This window comes from Spea bombifrons, chromosome 5 (assembly GCF_027358695.1).
Source record: "Spea bombifrons isolate aSpeBom1 chromosome 5, aSpeBom1.2.pri, whole genome shotgun sequence".
NCBI classification, from domain to species: Eukaryota; Metazoa; Chordata; class Amphibia; order Anura; family Pelobatidae; genus Spea; species Spea bombifrons.
Window position 1 is genome coordinate 47,521,345 of NC_071091.1, and position 19,828 is coordinate 47,541,172.

The 19,828-nt window shown below is 34.2% G+C and overlaps 1 protein-coding gene across 2 annotated transcripts in view; it reads right to left on the bottom strand.

The window, feature by feature from the left end:
- Positions 1-1,174: 1,174 nt before the first annotated feature.
- The window catches only part of SLC9A3 (solute carrier family 9 member A3), a 34,334-nt gene continuing 15,680 nt past the window's right edge, over positions 1,175-19,828 (bottom strand). Inside the window, exons 3-17 of one of the 2 annotated variants that reach the window (XM_053466097.1) lie at positions 18,300-18,460; positions 15,799-15,877; positions 15,008-15,185; positions 14,307-14,527; positions 11,927-12,129; positions 10,771-10,860; positions 10,331-10,401; positions 9,950-10,079; positions 8,559-8,674; positions 7,613-7,742; positions 6,384-6,557; positions 5,366-5,426; positions 3,594-3,707; positions 2,856-3,093; positions 1,175-2,285 (exon numbers count right to left, since the gene is read on the bottom strand). In XM_053466097.1, coding sequence (XP_053322072.1) covers positions 2,861-3,093; positions 3,594-3,707; positions 5,366-5,426; positions 6,384-6,557; positions 7,613-7,742; positions 8,559-8,674; positions 9,950-10,079; positions 10,331-10,401; positions 10,771-10,860; positions 11,927-12,129; positions 14,307-14,527; positions 15,008-15,185; positions 15,799-15,877; positions 18,300-18,460 — 1,961 coding nt within the window. In that variant the 3' untranslated portion in view covers positions 1,175-2,285; positions 2,856-2,860. Of the gene's footprint in view, positions 2,286-2,520; positions 3,094-3,593; positions 3,708-5,365; positions 5,427-6,383; positions 6,558-7,612; positions 7,743-8,558; positions 8,675-9,949; positions 10,080-10,330; positions 10,402-10,770; positions 10,861-11,926; positions 12,130-14,306; positions 14,528-15,007; positions 15,186-15,798; positions 15,878-18,299; positions 18,461-19,828 lie in introns of those variants that run through there. The other variant, XM_053466098.1, reaches the window with a different exon arrangement.

A 19,828-nucleotide genomic window follows, 5' to 3' on the forward strand; every position in this document is an offset into this window, starting at 1 on the left:
GACAAAACATTCTAGGCCCAGAAATCAGTGAGAAAAGTAAAGGTTTTGTGTTATTTACTCTATTTCAACCTGCGTATTTTATTAAAAAGGACGAGCGGCACTAAATTGTGGCTTCAGGGGTCCCGTGTATGATGACTTTTTTTAGTCAGATTGCTCCGCCTAGAGGATTGGCTGAGCACCGCAAATCAGTTGGGGTGGTCTGAGGTCTGAGTTTCTTCCCTGCTGTGCTGTGAGTCTGTGAGGGTGATCTGACCCAAGGAGTGCCACACTACCAACTAAATGGTCAAAGATTAGTTACTGTTTTGAATCTTTCATTAAAGATATAGCGCTTTATAAATTGCATGACATTATGATTCATTTATATAACTAATAGGCAATTTGTCAGAATTTGGTTTAACAATAAATAAATAAATAAATAAAAATGGGCTGCTCATTCTTAAATGCCCGGGCCTATTTTTTGTCCCAGTCTGGGCCTGCCTATAAGTACTGGGAAAGTATGGAGATTCTATATAAATTAGGTATTTCTGAAATCAGGACACCTGAATTGATAAACTTGGAGGGGATTTTCCATCACTTTACCTAATTTTGTAAGGATTGAGAGAGAAAATATATAAAAAAGGGTTTTATTTTCAGCTAATTATCTAACTATGGTATCAAAAGAAAGGGTACGCATGGGTACACTATTCGCAAGAAAGGAGAATAATCGCTGAACTGACATACCACAAAAATGGCAAATTCGCTCCGGGTACCAAAAACCCCTGGGACTGAAGAGGTTAAAACACAAATGAAAAATATTTGAAAAAACATTGCGATCACAAATTTTTATTGCTATTAGAGTATATAAAATATGGTACACCTATACAAATATAATAATACACAAAAGATGCTTTTATATATGTTCTTTAGTTTTTTCTTTCATATATTTTTTCTGGATATTATATACATATATGTATTTGAACACAATTTAATGGACTACTAAAATGGTATTAAGTTAATATATAATTTGGCATTCTAGTGATTTAGGAAAGATCACAGTATATTTAGGCTCATTTTGAAGATTATCACATTCCCTGATTTTAGATACATCTCAGAAAAGCCCATAGACAATTCATAAACACTTTAAGTATATTTTGTTGTTTGGTCAGTGTACCGTATACAATAAAAAATGAAAGTTTGGCACATACATACTACATAAAGCTATGTAATGGTGTCTAAAGATTAAAAACAATACATAAGTATTGTGTACACAGGTATAGAACAGCCATCTTCAATTCCTATTCTCTTGAGTTGCATGAGTTTTTTCTCTGTATTAATTTATTTTCCCCTTCTTGATAAACTACTGCTTCCATTTACAATGACAGGGGGGGATCATTTTAGAAAAGGAAAATAATTAATATGATAGTTTTGCCACATTTTTGCAAAAATATAATCATCAATGAGGTCTCTTGCTTTAAATATCTCCAAAGCAATTATGACTGAAAAACAAAAACATCAGTTACAATCACTGCGAAACCAAAATACATGGTATTGCTTAAATAAATGAACATATTTATAATAAAAGTAGGTACCGTAATGTTTTCCTTTAAATTGTGATTGTTGTTAATTAGCCCTTTCAACGCTAATTAATCCCTTCCTTCTATAGCATCAAAGATTCAAATGGCTGGTTTTCATTTTGTTTAATGAAGTGTTACCTGCTGTAGAGCAAGTTTAGTATATTATTTTAATATCTTAAAGTTGTGTTTCTTCTTGATCTAGAAAATGTGGAGGAGTGCGAGAATGTAGTTTTTGCAGCTGAGGAAGATATGCAAAATTATTCAGCGAATGGAAAGAACAGTGAGTTTGCCTTGGTGTGGCTGATCTCAGTGATATACTTTTCTTTAACAGTGGTTTGTGTTCATAATCCTCTTTGGGATTAGAGTCTTCAGAATCATTTTTTATTAGATAAATGTCCAGGTGTCTATCCATCAGTTGATCAATATGCCCTGTCCAATATCCAGATTTCATAAGACCTATTTCATTTACATCTGAAATTGTTTCACACTGAGATGACGGCTGGTTTTGGTCGCTTTTCATGTATTCCAATTTGGTAGAAGGCAGATTGCTTATTCCTCTGGACTCTAGTGACGAGTAACCTGGAGTACAAGGCCACTGAAGACAAGAAGGCACAATCTTTAATGTTCCTTCTAATGGAGGCACAGCAATTCTGTTTGTCTTGTGAAATGACCAAGGTGGGGGATTCTTTGTGGAGCATTCATATGCCTGTTGGCCACTAGTGTCACAATCACCTAAATATAGGAATAAGATATTAATTATGAGTATATCGTTTACTAAAATATTTTACTGACAATATAACTATGCTGATAATAAAATATATCGAATCAGGGCATAAGGGCATTTGAAGAGGTGTTTTACAAAGGTATGTGTAATTATATTACTAGTATTGAATCTCAAAACAAGGCCTATGCTTTTGCTTTGAACACTTAGAAATGCTATAGTAACAACTGCATATAACCAAGCATGAACTTGCTATAAAACCTTTATTTAATAAAGATGTTCAAGAGAAGGAAACAAAAATATTCATAAATATTGAGACATTAGACAGAATATGTGATTTATGTTTTAGACATGTTCAAAGAACTCTGCAGCCAATCAAAAGTGATTTTGTATTTATTGACAAAATGCTGTAAAGTAATTACTGACTTGCTGGTAAGTTTTTCATCTTAGAATTATTATTATTAAATAAAATTATAGAAGAAAAAAATTTATGAAATAGGTGTGGAAAGCATACATTGAGAAGCAGGCTGAGCAAGATTACAAGATTATTGGTAATAAACAATTTCCAATCCATATATTACATATTTCATTCTGGTAGAAAAGATCTGGGTCGCTCCTCAGAACCATCTGCTATCAAAAAGGAATCTACTGATCTATTGCTGATGCGCAATGGGGTAAGCCTTCGAAAGTTGTTCGGAGTATATGGAATCTGTACACGGGCTCTTTGTGATGGAACTACTGCATCTTCATTGGATGACCAGGGTGCAAATGGACAGATATTTTGTTCCTCATCAGCTGAAAATACTGGGTTATCAATTCCTAAAATTGGGATTTACAAATTTCATTAATAACAAGATGCATCAAATATAATTTAGCATTCTATGTTCCGGTTAAACACTATAATGATTAGGTCAAATATTTAAAATGGTGCACGTTATAATCTTTCTTTAGAGGCAATACATAACATTAATATGTTCTTTTATATCTGCAAGCATAAATGTTTGGTAACAGAAAATGAATATTCTCTCAACATACAGTAAAGTTATTCTAGCTAAAGATACTTTGCTGATAGCTGTGGAGATAAGGATTGCAAAGTGTGTCAATCCATGTATGGTACATGGTACACACACTTTTGTTCTTCTGGTGTGTCTTTTAATGAAGCACTTATAGATGACAATAAATATAGATCAAACATGTGAGCATAAAAAATACTATATTATTATTGTCATTTTTAGCTTTTTGTCATATTCTATGCAAAGGTTTAAATAGTTTTAATTGACAGTCAGTACTTTTTATATACATGTGCTTATGATATTTACCAAACGCTGTATTAGTCAAGTCTTTGTTGTTGGTCAAAGAAGCTAAAAATGTAATGCAGCCGTCCATTTGCATGTCATATTCAACAGTGTCTTCTTGATCAGAGAACTCTGTTTCTGAAAAATACAAATGTCAATTTATAACATATCAACATATCAAAAACATTCGATTTTTACGCATTCACATAATTATTATCTTTTTTACCCTATTCCATAACTGCTGTTGAATCAAGGAGATCTGTTCACTAAACTAAAAGTATTTGCGAATTGAATAAAAATACGTGTTTGACAAAAGTCCAACTTCCAAATTCACTAAAGCCAATAAGCATAAGCACTCATTAAAAAAATAAAACAGTTTAAGCAGCCTATTCACAAATTCATTAACCTATGAGCTTAAAATGTGAGTTGGATTAGTAAATCTGCAAGTCTAATAGGAATGTTAACATGCAAGGTTATATATGCAAGGAGACTGCATATTATTTATCACTTTTTACGAATAACATTTAGTTGGTTAATATGCGTTGTGACACTAGTAAGTTATAACAGTCTCAACTCTTCTGGGAGGCTGTTATAGCCATTCAATATTTTGGAGTGTGTCTTTTTTCTGAATCTGTGCATTCAGCTAAAAGAGCATTTATGAGGTCAGACAGTAATGCTGGACAAGGAGGCCTGGCTCACAATTAATGTTTAATAGGGTTGAGGTCAGCCACTCAAGTTCCTCCACACCAAACCTGTGACTAGGCTGTTATTCCTAAATTGTTCTACATCCCAATAATAGCTCTAACAGTGGATTGGGGCAGATATAGCAGCACAGTAATTTTGCAAACTGACTTGCAGCACCGTTGACATCCTTTGACCAGCACCATGTTTAAAGTCACCGAGCTCTTCAGTATGATCCATTCTAATGCCAATGTTTGCCTGTGGAGATAGCATGCCTATGTGGTTTCTTGCATACCTAGTGTTACCAATGAGTGTGGTAGAAACCCCTAAACTAAATAATTAGTTAAGGTGTTTGTAAACAGTTGCTAATATAGTGTACTGAACTGTCTACAGTAACAATGGTTTTAGACTAATTGTTAACTAAATCCTTTTTGCACAGGTTAGTGCACAGTGAGTGTTTCGCACAGTAAAGTATCGGATAGTCTACGCTGACAATATTTCCTGGTATTCACTTCCAAAAATTGAATGTTTCCAGATCACTGCTGTTTTGGGTCTCTAAACAACAGCAGGCTAATCAAATAGCCATGTCTGTATCTTTTTGTTTATAGCTTCCCCAAGAAATAGAAAAATAATGTTTTCCACATACTTGGTTGTGGAAACTTTCCTTAGCTGTTTATGTACAAAAAAATATATATTGTATATAGTTATTCATTTTCATATTAAAAAAATATCAATGCATGAACTGTTAACCACATTCAAAACCGCTATCTTTACCTAGGCAGGACCATATCATATATTCCAAAAAGAGAGCATTCCACTGTACACCTTATAATCCTACATAATATCACATAGATAGTGAAACACAGCTTTACCATGGACAATTGGCTTTAGGTTTTTACACATTGCATTTTTAGCCAGCAAGTTATCATATTAAATACAGTCACATGTCTCACAAAATGTTAACTGATTATTGACTTTATTCATACGCAAATAACACACACACATCTGGAAGGCAAAACTATTTTTATAAACATAACTGCATGGTGTTTCTCTTCATTAGTTAAAGAAGCAATGTAGACGTTCAACAAATACAGATGAGCATTTCATCAATTTACCTTGCACTTTGTTTTCATGTGGAAAGTTTCCATTTGGTAGCATAGTCATACTACTGTTTCTCTGCAAAAGAACAAGAAACAATAACCCACACTTCCCCAACAGATACATGCTATATCAAATAGTTAATCAAAAGTAACATATTTACATTTGCATATTTATACATTAAATTTTTTTACCTAAACAATAATTCAAATTTGCACTTTATTTTTTTAGCACTTTAATTCGCACTTGTAATTGTAACCAATTTAGACGATAACGTTCAATTGTCTCAAGTCAAGTCTTAGTGCAAATTAATGAAGCTTGCATTCAGTTGCAGCTAAGAGAAGTTGTCAATGGGTTCAATTGAAATTTAAAACAATTGCAGATAATGACAAAAAAGAGAAATGCTATGACCAATAGCAGTAAATTTAAAAAAACGTGTATGTTAATAATCAAAATATTTTTTCTATTCTATATAGATATCAATATTTAAACCCTATTAAAAGATTGGAAGATTGGCTCTTCATCAGGGTTTTACAGAAATTATGATAATCCAATATATATATATATATATATATATATATATATATATATATATATATATATATATATATAAAGCACTTTCAAAAGATGGTCAGCACTCCAGGTCTTTAAATTAACAATTTCTCTTTATTCAAACAAAGTCGACGTTTCAGTCATTACTGACTTTCCTCAGGACATATATATATATATATATATATATATATATATATATATATATATAATATATATCACACACACATCTCTTCTGCATTGATTTTGAGGATTTACTGTCCTCTGCTAATTGCACCTGGGATGTTTATACTATTTGTGTTATATCTGTGAATCCCTTCAGAAAGGACAGCAATAGGATCTCAGGGCTAGGCCCTTTTTTTCTGCCACCTCTGTTGACATAGTAATTGGTTTACATTAGTGTATATTGCTATTTCGCTTGATATCCATCAAAATCACAAATTAATAATTAATACAAGGAATGTAAATAACACAACTTTTACTCACTCTTTGACCTCGATCTCGTTTGTAATTTTTATTAATCTTTTTTGCTTGTTTTCGACCAAACTTTGTTGACTTGAATGACTCTAAACGTTTCTTCATCGTTCTTTGAAATATCTCCTTTGTTTGTTTTTCATCATCATCTAAAGTAACTTCATGACGACTGTAAAGGTGCTTTTGCTTTGAGTTAAAACAAGAAGAACAATGTCTGAATGCACAGTATAATAACTAATATAGAATTTTCTACTATAGAAATGTCACATTTCAGAAATGTACAGATCGCCTCTAGCCGTTCCGTCTGGCTGATTGCCTACTCCACCACACACCCATCCCGACTGGGGCGTATAAAAAAATCGGTGATTAAACACCTGCTTAATGATGCCAAGGCTCTGATACCACCACATTGGGGGAACCACCCCAGGGGCCCATATTTAAACATATTGTTATTTATTATGTTGAACACAACAGATACTATGAGGATCTATTTGTGACAAACTTTGCATTTATTTACACCACCGTAAAAAAGCATGTGTCATTTGCAACCTTATGACAAGTTAACTTGTGAAGCGGTTAAACAGGCAGTGAGTGTTATACTCACCACACCGTTTGTTTCCTTGGTTCAGAGTTCCTGGACCCCATCGCTGTGATTAACCAATGCATCCTGGTGCCAGGTTAGCAATGCACACGCACCCAACTATCCACATGATTCATCAGACCAGACCACCTTCTTCCATTGCTCTGTGGTCCAGTTCTTATGTTCACCTGACCATTGTAGGCGCTTTCGGTATTGGACAGGGTCAGCATAGGCACCCTGATTGGTCTGCGACTATGCTGCCCCATATGCAACAAACTGTGATGCACTGTGTGTCCTGACAGCTTTCTATGAGAACCAGCGTTAATATTTTCAGCAGTTTGAGCTACAGGAGCTCATCTGTTGCATTTGACCATATGGGTCAGCCTTCTCTCCCCACATGTATCAATGAGCCTTGGCCGCCCATGACCCTGTCCCAGTTTTTCCCTCTTGGACCCCTTTTGATATGTACTGTCCACTGCAGACCGGGAACATCCCGCAAGAGCTGCACTTTTGGAGACACTCTGACCCAAGCGTCTAGCTATCCCCCAATGGGATCTTTAATGTATTATATCACCTCTTTCTGCTATTAATGCTTTTCTTTTATACAACATTGGATAGAATATACCTAGAAGCTCTGCCAAGTATGATTTGTTCTGCTTACCTGTCGTCTTGGTTTATATAAATATTGCTGTAGGGTATGGTGACTCAAAATATCTTCTACATCTTTAATGCTTTTTCTCCTTTGTTCTAGTGCCTGCATATCTAGGCAAACAGCACTGGCATTTTCTCTTCTGAAACAGAAAGTGGCAATTTTTTCAGTAAATTTAACAGATTATCCAGAAGAAGAAACATTGACTTGAAATGTTGCACTCTAATTCTATTCGATTAGCCAATAAAGGTATCACACCGATTCTTTTTTCCTGGTTTAGGAACTGGTTGGGTTACATCCATGCTGAATCTTATTGAATTTTTATAGGAGAGGTAAGAAAATGGTGGGATTGTAGCTGTATTCCCCTTGGTTTTATTGAAATAATTCGTTTGTGACGTCTTGAGCTAATGATAGCTAATCATTCGTTTTTCACTCGCTACAAAGATCCACCTTTACTTAGTAGGTTCTTTTTTTAAGATAAAGGGGTGTTAGAAATTTAAGACTGTATTGCCAAAATACCTTATTTACATCACCTGCAAAATAGCTTACTTTACATTTCCATATGAAACCATTTTACTAAGTAGATTTTAAATGTTTTCAGAATTGCAACCAATAGGGATGCATGTTAAACATTTTTGTCATAAAAAATAGTTGTTTGTCTTTTTACATTAAACAAATTACTTACAAGGGACATTTTCCAAATATAATATGAATGTTCTTGTAGATTTGTTTTAATTTAGGCTAAAAATATATTGTGGAATTTATTGTGGAATTTGCTTATGTCAACTGAACTCTTTAGTAAAACAAAGTCTAATTATAGAATTATTATCAATGTAAAGGTGGTCTTAAGCAAGGTCCTGGACTTAACAAAATGTTTTGGTAAAGGGCAGAAATATATGCAACCAACTACTCACAGAATAATGTTTTAAACAAACAAAACTTAAAAAGTCAAACTTACAAGAGATAGGAAACAGATGGCTCAACGAGAGATGGACGGGGGCTGCTAAAATCAATATTGACCATATTCTCCATGCTTGGGGAGCGAATAAATGCTAAGGAGCCTCTACGTTCACCCTAGGAAAGAGGATTGAGTAATTGAAGATTGGCAACACATTAAAACAAGATCCTTGAAACCTAGCCCCTGATGGGATCTGAAGATGCTACAAACCACAACTTTTAGTGATACCTAATAAGTAAATCTGGATTAAATTAATTACAAATGTTGAAAAAGGAAAATATATTTAATGTAGTTGTGACACAACATATATAATGTGCCAGGAGTAGTTCACATACATATTATATAGTTTGTAAAGGTCCCATGGTCTATTTTGATTTGCTTGGGTTTCTTTCTCTTTGCCTTTTTATTTTGGTTTTTGGTTTGTGGTGGGGATTGGGAAATTGTTCTTACATTTATACATGGAACAGACACACATGCAGGGGATGTTAAAGTTAAGTGCACCATATCACATATCATAGATTATTTGTAGCCAAATACATATCTTAATAATGTATTCTCCACAAACAACAGAATATGTACGTTTAACATTGCCAACACAATTGGCAACACAATGTTACAAGCCGCATCTTTTGGTGATACCTAATGCTGATTTCCTGAGTAGATCTGGATTAGATTAATTAAAAATAATGTCCAAAAGGAAAAAGATATTTAATGTTGTTGTGATACAACACAACATATTTAATATGTACCAGCAGTATCTTACATATGTATTTGTAAAATACTATTGTTTGTAAAAGTCCCAAGTTCTATTTTGATTTGTTTTGGTTTATTTCTCTGTCTCACTGTCAACACGATTCTTGTAAGATTAAACATGTTTTTTGGTGAAATTTTATTGTTTGTATTTTTTTAACATGTGTCAATGCTGTCTTTTTTTTTTAGATAGAATTGTGGTTAAAGCACCCCCTATATTAGTGCCAAGTGTAATATAACCAGATGTTATTGTATGATATATAAAAGAGCCAACCACTAAGAACAATTGTAAAAATAAAATACTTGTCCCTGAATTATGTAAAAGTTGAGGAAGTTAAAATCAGATAAGCCTGTTCACCTTTAAGACAAGAATCTTTAACCAAAAATGTTAAATGTTCTAGGGTACTAGTGGAAAGAAAGAAATAACTCACATATCTTCCATCGGTACAAGAGAAAGACGTTTAACCTATAAATCGCACATTACACTTTATTAAGAATGTTGCAATGCAACATCTTATTATACATTCCCTACAATTTTATGAAGTGAATAAAACAAAGAATCTCCAATATTGGTTCTAATATTACTGTTACAAGATACAGTTATACTATGTAACTAGAAGAAACAAAATGATGGAACATACTTCTGCAACGTAGTTTATAGCATCCTTCATATTCAATTCATGGAAAACATTAAGAATTCGATCTTGTGTTTTTTGAGCCGACTTTCTCATAAAAAGTTTGCTGAGGTATTTGGCATCAAACTTTGCAATCCTAAAAATGAATACAACAACACATCACCTGAATAACGTTAGTTACATTTAAAGTCAGTCTGTCATTTATAAAGAGAAATATATATGAATATAATATTCATAAAAAATATGAATGGGTACTCAAAATAATGGCCACCATGAAAGTTGAACATCAGTATAATATATTAGCAATATATGTTTTTTCTTATTTTAGCCTATGCTGTGAAGACAGAAACATTTGATTTTTCTTTGTTTATATAGATATAAACTTACTTGTCCCTCATATAATTGTGTCCAATTTGTCCTGAAATATCTTCAATAGCAGAGCAAACGTGATCAAATGCCTTACGGAAAAACAGATCATACAAATTACCGATTATAAATACATTGACTACAGTTTATGCCAGCCACAAATGCTAAGATATGGAAATTCTTAAGCAAGTCATAAAATATTTCCTGTGGTTTTTATGCTTTTGGTGTATCTTGTTGTCTCTCTCAGTCTGAGGACATTTGCCCAGTGAGCCAGATTACCAGTCCAGGCCTGTTTATATTCATGCGTTACAATGGGCATGATTAGAATTGTAGCTGAAGAGCTACCTGTCGGCTACCCTGGTCAAAAAGTAACACTCTTAAGACAAGTCTGTAACCTTATACTTCATACATATCATATGACAACTATATTATTATGGAAAATAGACATAGAAAAGACTTACCCTGCCATGAAGTTTCTCATTCAGCTTTATTTCTCGATGCTCACTTCTTTTCACTTTCAGCCACTGCACTAAGGGCTTAATTGTTAATCCCTAAAATGGACAGAAATGTAATCATTATATATGGTACGAGAATGCTGAAAATCATTAACAAAAAAAGAAACAGCTGTGTAGGTGGAATAAAACTGGTTGAGGAACAGCCAAACTCACTAACAAGGTGAGGTTGCTGAAGACAGTTTAATGTCAAGTCATACACTATGGCAAGAGGCTTATGTCTGGGGGAAGATGGTAAATGTATGTGCCATTTTTGTAGATTTTGCCTATAGGGGGCATATAAGGAGAGAAAATTTAAAAAAATATATTTTTTTCAAATTATGATACGCTGTAACACACGCATAAAGGATATACCTTTTATCAAATGATCAGGAATTCGATTATGCACTGGGGTGATTCTTTAAAAGTAGATTTTTTGGCTTTTCTAAAACTAAAATGTGCTTGGCTATTCAGATAAATAAATTTAACTGATAAAATTCCACATTAAAAGAACACATTAAATTACCCATAATTTACACAGACGTTGTGACTGGTTCTGTTAATTAATAGACCATTCTGTTCATCATTATTTATGAAATCCTCCTTTTAATTAGCTTTATGTTGCATTCGCTTGCATTCTTAATAGTTACGCGGTTTCTTTTCTTTCCCAACATTTTTAAAGTTTGTTCTGTGTTTTTTAATTGAAATATGTAGCATCTAAATTTTATCTAGCATATTTCAATTACATTTCCTTAAAATAAGGCTCCAGACTAGGCACTATTTAATGCCTATATTCAGCTGTTTTTTTAACTACATTTAACAAAAAAGGTTACTAAGGTAGTAAAAAAACATAACTATAGTAAAATTCTGAATGGTCTTACTAACTGAACGTTATGGCTTACAAATAACAGGGACATTTGTGAAGCTTGCTTTTTAATCTAGAAAATGTATGCAATGTACCAAAACAAAGTTACTAGTTGCACATCACAGATTGCTAGCCTCTAACTAGTTGTATTGACATTTTACCAGCATACGGTTATTCATTTTGCACACGTTTTTGTATATGTGTATATAGTATTGCTTAAAAGTAGTTATTTTCATATATAGTCACAGTTCATTGGGTTACCTGAAATATGACTGTAAAATACACAACAATTATAGTTGTGCTGACAAACAGGTTTTTTTCTTTCACTTTGTTTTCATCCAGCAAAGCGACTAAAGCAAACGCAACAGCACCACGTAGTCCTCCATAGGACATCACAACCTGATCAATTATTTCCAATTGAACCATTCTGTAGCGGTTTAGAATCCATGTTTGAACAACCACACCTTGAAGGAATACAGAAATGTATGTTTATATCATTGGCAGTGCTAATCTCTGATATCATCAAAAAGCTGATCAAGAAAGTTTTGGTACATTTTATATGCACATTTTTTTCATGCTGCTAACTTGCAAGTGACAGACATTGACTAATATTGATGGATTAGTCAACTAAACTGCTAAAGTTGGTACCAAGAGTTGTTTTTGTAAGATATCAATTCACAATTGAATTGGCATTCCTGTCAATGCCAGGGTGGGACTTTAAGGCCAAAGGCTGATAAATGATTTGTACACATGACCGCATGCTGTGCTTTTACACATTCATACTTTGAATCCTCACATGAGCTGCGGTAAAGATATGTGTAAAGATGTCTGTCTAGTGATCACTTCAGGCCTAGTTAGGGCCCCCTGCACACGTTTTGGGCAGCGCAGCAGCTCTGAACATTTTATAACATGTTTATAAGCTAGCAATATCATAAAAAAACCTTACCAATACCTCATTAGCAAACAGGGAAAAGAAAAATGTCGGTGCGCTAAGCTAGTCACAGGCTCAAATAATACAAATGTATAATACGGGGCCTACCAAACAGGTGTAAGCATGCTGCAAGAAACAGTGTATTGGCTGTACAATGTATACAAAAAACAAAAACTGTCTGCGCTTCTTACCCTAATAAAGTTGGCAACAAATATATAAACATAATGTAAATGAGAGGTTTTGGTTATATGAATTGGCCAAAGCATAATTAAGCTCACCCGCCACTTCAAGGCACACTCTCAATAGGGTGAGAACCTACTCTCACCTCCTACATAGTGGGCACACAAAGCAGTTTATACTGCTACCAAAACCGCAGCGCAGACAGTTTTTGTTTTTTGTATACATTGTACAGCCAATACACTGTTTCTTGCAGCATGCTTACACCTGTTTGGTAGGCCTCGTATTATACATTTGTATTATTTGAGCCTGTGACTAGCTTAGCGCACCGACATTTTTCTTTTCCCTGTTTGCACATATTTGAGGTTGTTGGCTCCTCATCAGTCTGGTTGCAGCTTGCTGTTCAGGGGTTAATAGGGAGGAGGTTTAATTGCACCTCCCCCACACATTAATAAGGTTTTGGTAGCAGTATAAACTGCTTTGTGTGCCCACTATGTAGGAGGTGAGAGTAGGATCTCACCCTATTGAGAGTGTGCCTTGACGTGGCGGGTGAGCTTAATTATGCTTTGGCCAATTCATATAACCAAAACCTCTCATTTATATTATGTTTATATATTTGTTGCCAACTTTATTAGGGTAAGAAGCGCAGACAGTTTTTGTTTTTCAATACCTCATTAGCAGCAGATGTTGTTATTCAAACTTCAAAGGGCACATTTTGCACCATAAACTCTATAGGGCTCTCAAAATCTTATGTCATTATATAAATGTTCAAGTTTATTTCTTTTGGCTTTGTCAAACCAATTCTGTTATGGGAGAGTTTCATTATTTCTTGTTTCTATTTTGTTTCTTCTTACAGGAAATAGGAAAATTTGACCCAACATTCTGTTCATGTTTACTTATGTTGGTGGTTCAAACCAACAGTAATGATTGCATTGAAGTAAGGACTACATTAAAAAGTCAAATAAAAAGGGAAAATTGGTTTGTAAATACTGTTATAACCTCTGTTATGTGTGACATTGAACAAATTATATTAAAATGGGTGCCTGCTACTGTTTGACTTGGCGTAAAACCTACACAGAGATAATAGTCCATGTGACTAAGTTTATATACCGGTAAATACCATGTCATCTCATGTTTTACTTTATTTGACTTTTTTGTTACATAGACAGTAATAAACAAACCATACACTGACAGTTAATCTTTCATTGACTTATAAAACTGCTGTTCTCTACTTTCCCTTCCCCACTCCTGCCACCATCACCCTGACTTTTTGGAAGGCCAGATAATCCACATCCCTGGATTAGGGCCCAGAAAATGAAAGTGTTATCTTTTAATCAACTGCCATTGTATCATACCCCAACTGGTATGGTCTAAAATTCTTTCATTATGTTACATCCTTACAGGTGAAGCCTTAGCTCTTGTTAGTCACCTTCTAATAAAACTCTGCATGACGTGTTAACAATCCATAGTTAGTTATTAACTAGTTGTGATAAGACACAAAGGTTTTCTGAAAGTTTCTATGTTGTCACTTACCAATTACTCTGTAAACAGAGATAAAGAGCAATGTTAAAAGTATGAAAGCAGTGTTCCATGTCCAAATATTTGGATCCACTGCTGATATTCCCAAAAACATGAATACAATTGTTTCCGCGCCACTTGCCAGCATTTTCATTGTGTATCTCGCAGTAGTTGCTGATTGTTCTGAAATATTCGCTTTTACATATTTTTGACAGAAAATTCCACAAAATGTAATACTGAAAAAATAAATAATTATTATTATTATTAAGAAATACAAGTTATATAAAGGTACATCACAAAAATATCTTACTCAAGCTATTAAGTTACTCAATTTAAGTATTTGTATGCCTTTAAAAAAGAAGCAAATGAGCAGCAATTACCATGCCAGTACCCAAAGCACTCATAACCTAATTTTATTAATTTTTACCCTAGAACAAATGTAGTGCTTTTCCCACCTCTGGCTGTGTTCAGGTATAAACCCAATGCAACCCATCGGTGCCATCCTTGGTTTGAAAACAGCTCTTTATTTTTGTTTGTGACCCCCCCCAAATACAATTATAGGAGACACCACTCGATTTGGAAAGATTGACAGACCCATTTTAGCGTATAGGAAACACAGTCTAAAAGCCAAACATGAATTAGACAAAAAATTTTTTTTCAATAAAAATGATACTTTATAGTTATAGTAACTATACAGTATACTAAGATATACTTACGCAAGGATTGCAGACAAAGAAAGCATCTCTGATGTAAGATAAGACAGATATGAAATAACAAAAACAAATCCAGGTTCAATAATCCGAACATGTTTAGTAAATCGAGTAACAAAGCTGAGAATGAAGGCAAAAATGATTCCAACTAATGTTCCTCCTAAACTAACCACAAAGAAAGACACTGAAAAAGAAATGAAAATAAATATTAATAAACATAAACATTTAAATAAACAACAGTGTGGCTGCAAAACCTACAATATTGGTTTTATGTATTTTAGTCTTTTTGTTTTATATATATATATATATATATATATATATATATATAAAGCACTTTCAAAAGATGGTCAGCACTCCAGGTCTTTAAATTACCAATTTCCCTTTATTCAAACAAAGTCGACGTTTCAGTCATTACTGACTTTCCTCAGGACAATTGTTAATTTAAAGACCTGGAGTGCTGACCATCTTTTGAAAATGCTTTATATGGAAACTGCTGGTTACTAGCACCAGGCTTGGGAAACTTGGAATGGTGTGCAATGGACTTTGTGAGTAAATATATATATATATATATATATATATATATATATATATATATATATATAGATTTAAATTTATATTGCCACTGAGTATGTATTACATGGCAGTATTCTCATCCATATTTATAACAAAACAACTGTGACAATAAATGCAACTGTATATTAATTTATTGACACATTTGCCATGCTTTAGGAACCACGCAGTAGAAAACCAAAGGTTTGTTTTATATGCTTATATCTCTTTATATAAAATATACATACCAACTCCTTTTACACATTCCACACCTGTCACATTTTCACCTCCAATAGCAACAAATGCATCAAATACATTGTACAACACCTAAAATAAAAACAGAAATGTAAAGCTTAAAATAAAATGATTTGTGTCATGAATGATTTAATCAATCTCAATTTATAAAATTAAATTATGTGAATAGAAAATCAATTCATTAGGAGAATGTCTTATTTTGTGTTGTTAATTGTTAATATGTATTGTCCTAGTTAAACTGGCAATAAAACAATGGTTGCAATTTTGGTTTATAAATTATGAATATCCCATTGAAATGAATGGAAGTAGCGGCAACCAATCACATGTATGCTGATCTGCACAGATGTTTTCCTGGTATAAGTATGATTGGCGGCTGCAAAGAGGAAGAGGAAAATGAGAAGACTAATTTTAATTTGAATATGCACGGATAGGCATAAACCTAGTCTTTACACCAAGAAAATCGGCAGACTGTGGCCAAAATTTGAGCAAAAATTGAGACAACTAGAATCTTGATTTAGTACTAAACCAATCCAGTATCCCCATTTCCTCTGGTATACGTATAAATCCCCCGAGGCCCTATGTGTCCCTTACTATCTTACATAAACTAGTTTAGCTTCTCTGGAACCTCAGACTGCTCTGCTCATGACTGCCTAACATGCCATAATCCAGAAACAAGATGTCTCACCACCAGCCAGTATGGTAACCGTGACATACATACAATAATTATTGTTGCTAATATGTAAAAAAAAACCATGCTAAAATGGAGAAAAAACACATTTTGTGCAACTTGGCCTAGAATTTCTTCTACAGGGTATGTGCTGCTGAGGAACAATAACCTAATTTATTTTTTACTTGCAGTGGGGTATTGGGGTATTGGGGTACATTTTTATAGTTTTATTGTTTGTTTTTTTATTTATGATTTATTTATTTATTCTTTGATTGAAGATCAAACTCCAATTAAGAAGCAGGGCTTCATAGCATTGCTGGTCACAATGTGTGCGATCGGCCAGCAGTGAGGGTTATCAGAGTTAAAAGGCAGCATTGGCACAATAAAGGTATCCTTCCTGTTCTGCTTATTTTGACTTTCTATGTAGCTTCTTCTAGCAAATATGTGTTAGATACATATTGTGATAGACAGCAGTGCTACTGAATGATGTTAAAAGCTGATATATTATAGGTTAAGCTCATGAATATCGCAAATGTTTTTTTTATTACAAATAATATAATTAACATTAGATATGATTTCACTAACTTTACAAAGTATAAGATTTTCAAGTTAACATTAAGTTCAATACCAACTCCTTTATCACTAAAATGAACATGCATTTTAGAATAAATGAGAGTGATGTGTTTTTATGGAAAAATGTATAATTTGCACATAAAAAATGCCAACATACTTTTATCTATTAATTTGCATAGAATTCTACATCATACTTTTTGTGTTATTTTTATGTTATATGTGTACTGGGCTAATATGATTTTATCAACTTGTCTCATCATTTTGTGGATCTTAAAGATATAAAAGGTCCATAATCTAGGAATGTTGTACCCGAGTTTGGTGCAATTTTAAAGGAAATGACCATATTTACTATATGCAGAAATTACTGTAATTATTGGGATATGAGCACAATACATATTGCATAAGGACTGATTAAGTAATTCTTAGGTGCCAAGAAGAACAAATTGTGAGCTTTGTGAATTCAGCAAAACACTACTTCAATAAGTAAAAAAATGAAAGGACAAATAACTCCAGTTATAATAATACAATCATTAAATTACCATCCAGTTTTGATGCTTTTATATAAATAATAAGTGTATTATAAATAAATGTGTATAAATTTGTCTTAAAATATGATCTTCATCTAACTTACAATACTGAACAAACAATCTGTATTAACTACTAACACAAAAATGATTATTCTTGTCTATATTGAATACATCATTCAACCATTCACAGTGTGGGCTGGAAAAGGTACGTAAACCACTAGGCTAATCACTCCAAGAAAAGCTGAATGGATGGATGTGTGTTTTAGAGCTACTTTGACATTTAAAAAACACTCAGACATTTTGAGTTTGCTATTCTCAAGAAGCATCAGTTGATGTGATCCATTCCTCACAAAAAAGAAATCTCAGGAGAGCTACAATCAAGAATACAGTTAGAATGGAGACAGGTTAGTACTGTGGCAACTCTCCCAAGAAGTGGGTGCCCAGCCAAGATGACTCCAGTTTTGTAATGCAGCAGGAGAATGACCCTAAACATCAAAGCAAAATATACTATAGAATAGTTTCAAATAAAAGGAAATCCACCTTTTGGAGTGGCCCAGACATCAAAGTACAGCATGTGAAAACAATGAAACAAAAAGCTCAAAATGTATAGTAATGACTAATGCAAAATAAAATAAACTTTGAGTAAGGACATGAAGCATTGGGAGTAAACAGGGACCCAGTGTGATAAGATGTTACATTAATCAGTAGACTACACAACATTTCTTACCACTGTGACAGCATCATTTAAAAGAGACTCTCCAAAAACAATAATAAATAGGACATCATTGACGTGAACCTCCTCAAACACAGCGAGAACAGCCACAGGATCCACTGCAGCAATTAAGCTTCCAAACAGAAGAAACTCCACCACACTTATATTCAGATCTCCTGAAAAAATTGATGATGTTTACAGGTTAGTTTACAATTTATCTGATTAAATGGAAAATAAATTCGGAGCTAAGGAGACTTTACAAATGAGTATGTGTGCATTGTAATAAATGTTGTATTGTAAGGAAGTGTAAGACATTTTAGATAATCATTCAGACCATGAAACCATATGCACTTTAATGCATATAATAGCTGAGTCGTCCCTTACAAAGTCGTGCACCTTCAAGCAGCTTCATTATATTATTTTTTTTAATACTTAGCATTGTTTGTTGGTATGGCTGGGACACAGCAGTGTTTGAATAAACAGATTTTAAAGCAGCTTTGTCCCTGAATGAAGAAATATATGTGTTTGGGGTCACTTAGCTGTTTTAATGGAAACAAGCTATGCTAACATAATTAACAAAAGGGTTTTCTAATGATCAACACAACTCAAACATTAACATACCCACTCAGACAACATACCCACTCAGATGACACTAACATGCCCAGACACTAACACTGGCATAACTACAAGGAGGTTGCAGCTGCGGCGTGGCCTGTGCCTCTAGGGGGCCCAGTGCGACCCCTGTCTCCTTGTACCAGTTTAAAATTGTTTAGAAAGGGCCCTTCTGACCTGGACCGCATCGATCCAGGTGGGAAGGGCCCTTTTTAGACTATTTTGAACTGGCATGGGGAGACAGGAACTTATGCCACATAACCCTGTGATGAAGCCGAGGCTGCATGCACAGTGTACGCCGAGCAGCCAGAGGGAAAGCTGCAGGAGCGGTGAGAGGTAAGCGGGGGGTAGGATATATCTATATGTGTTTGCATATATATATATATATATATATATATATATATGCATGTGTATTTGTGTGTGTGTGAGCATGCATGTGTAATTGTGTATGAGCATGGATGTGTATGTGTGTGAGCATGGATGTATAATTATGTAAGTGGGGTGAGATAGCGTGTGCGTTAGTGAGTATGAGTGTTTGTCATTTGTGAAAGTGTGTTTACATATGTTTATGTTGGACGAGGGAGGGGCAAAGAAGGCACAGACCAGTTGTTGAAGTTGGGGGACCCAGGCAATTGTTTGCACCAGGACCCCATTGTTTCTTGTTACTGACTGAGGTGCCTCAGCAGGCGCTTACTGCAGCTACCGCAGGGTCACCCAGTGACGCTGTTTAACCCTGCTTGACCCTGTCTCCTACAGAAAAGTAAAGAGATAAAGAGGTAGGTCCAGATGTCAGGACTTATATCTTTATCTCTACGGAATCCATCAATGACTTGTAAGGGGCAGCCCTGCTTCTGGAGCTCCACCAGTTAGTGGGTTAGCTCTAGCCTGACCCCTACCTTAGGCTTTAGGAAGCACCGACCCTGTACACTTAC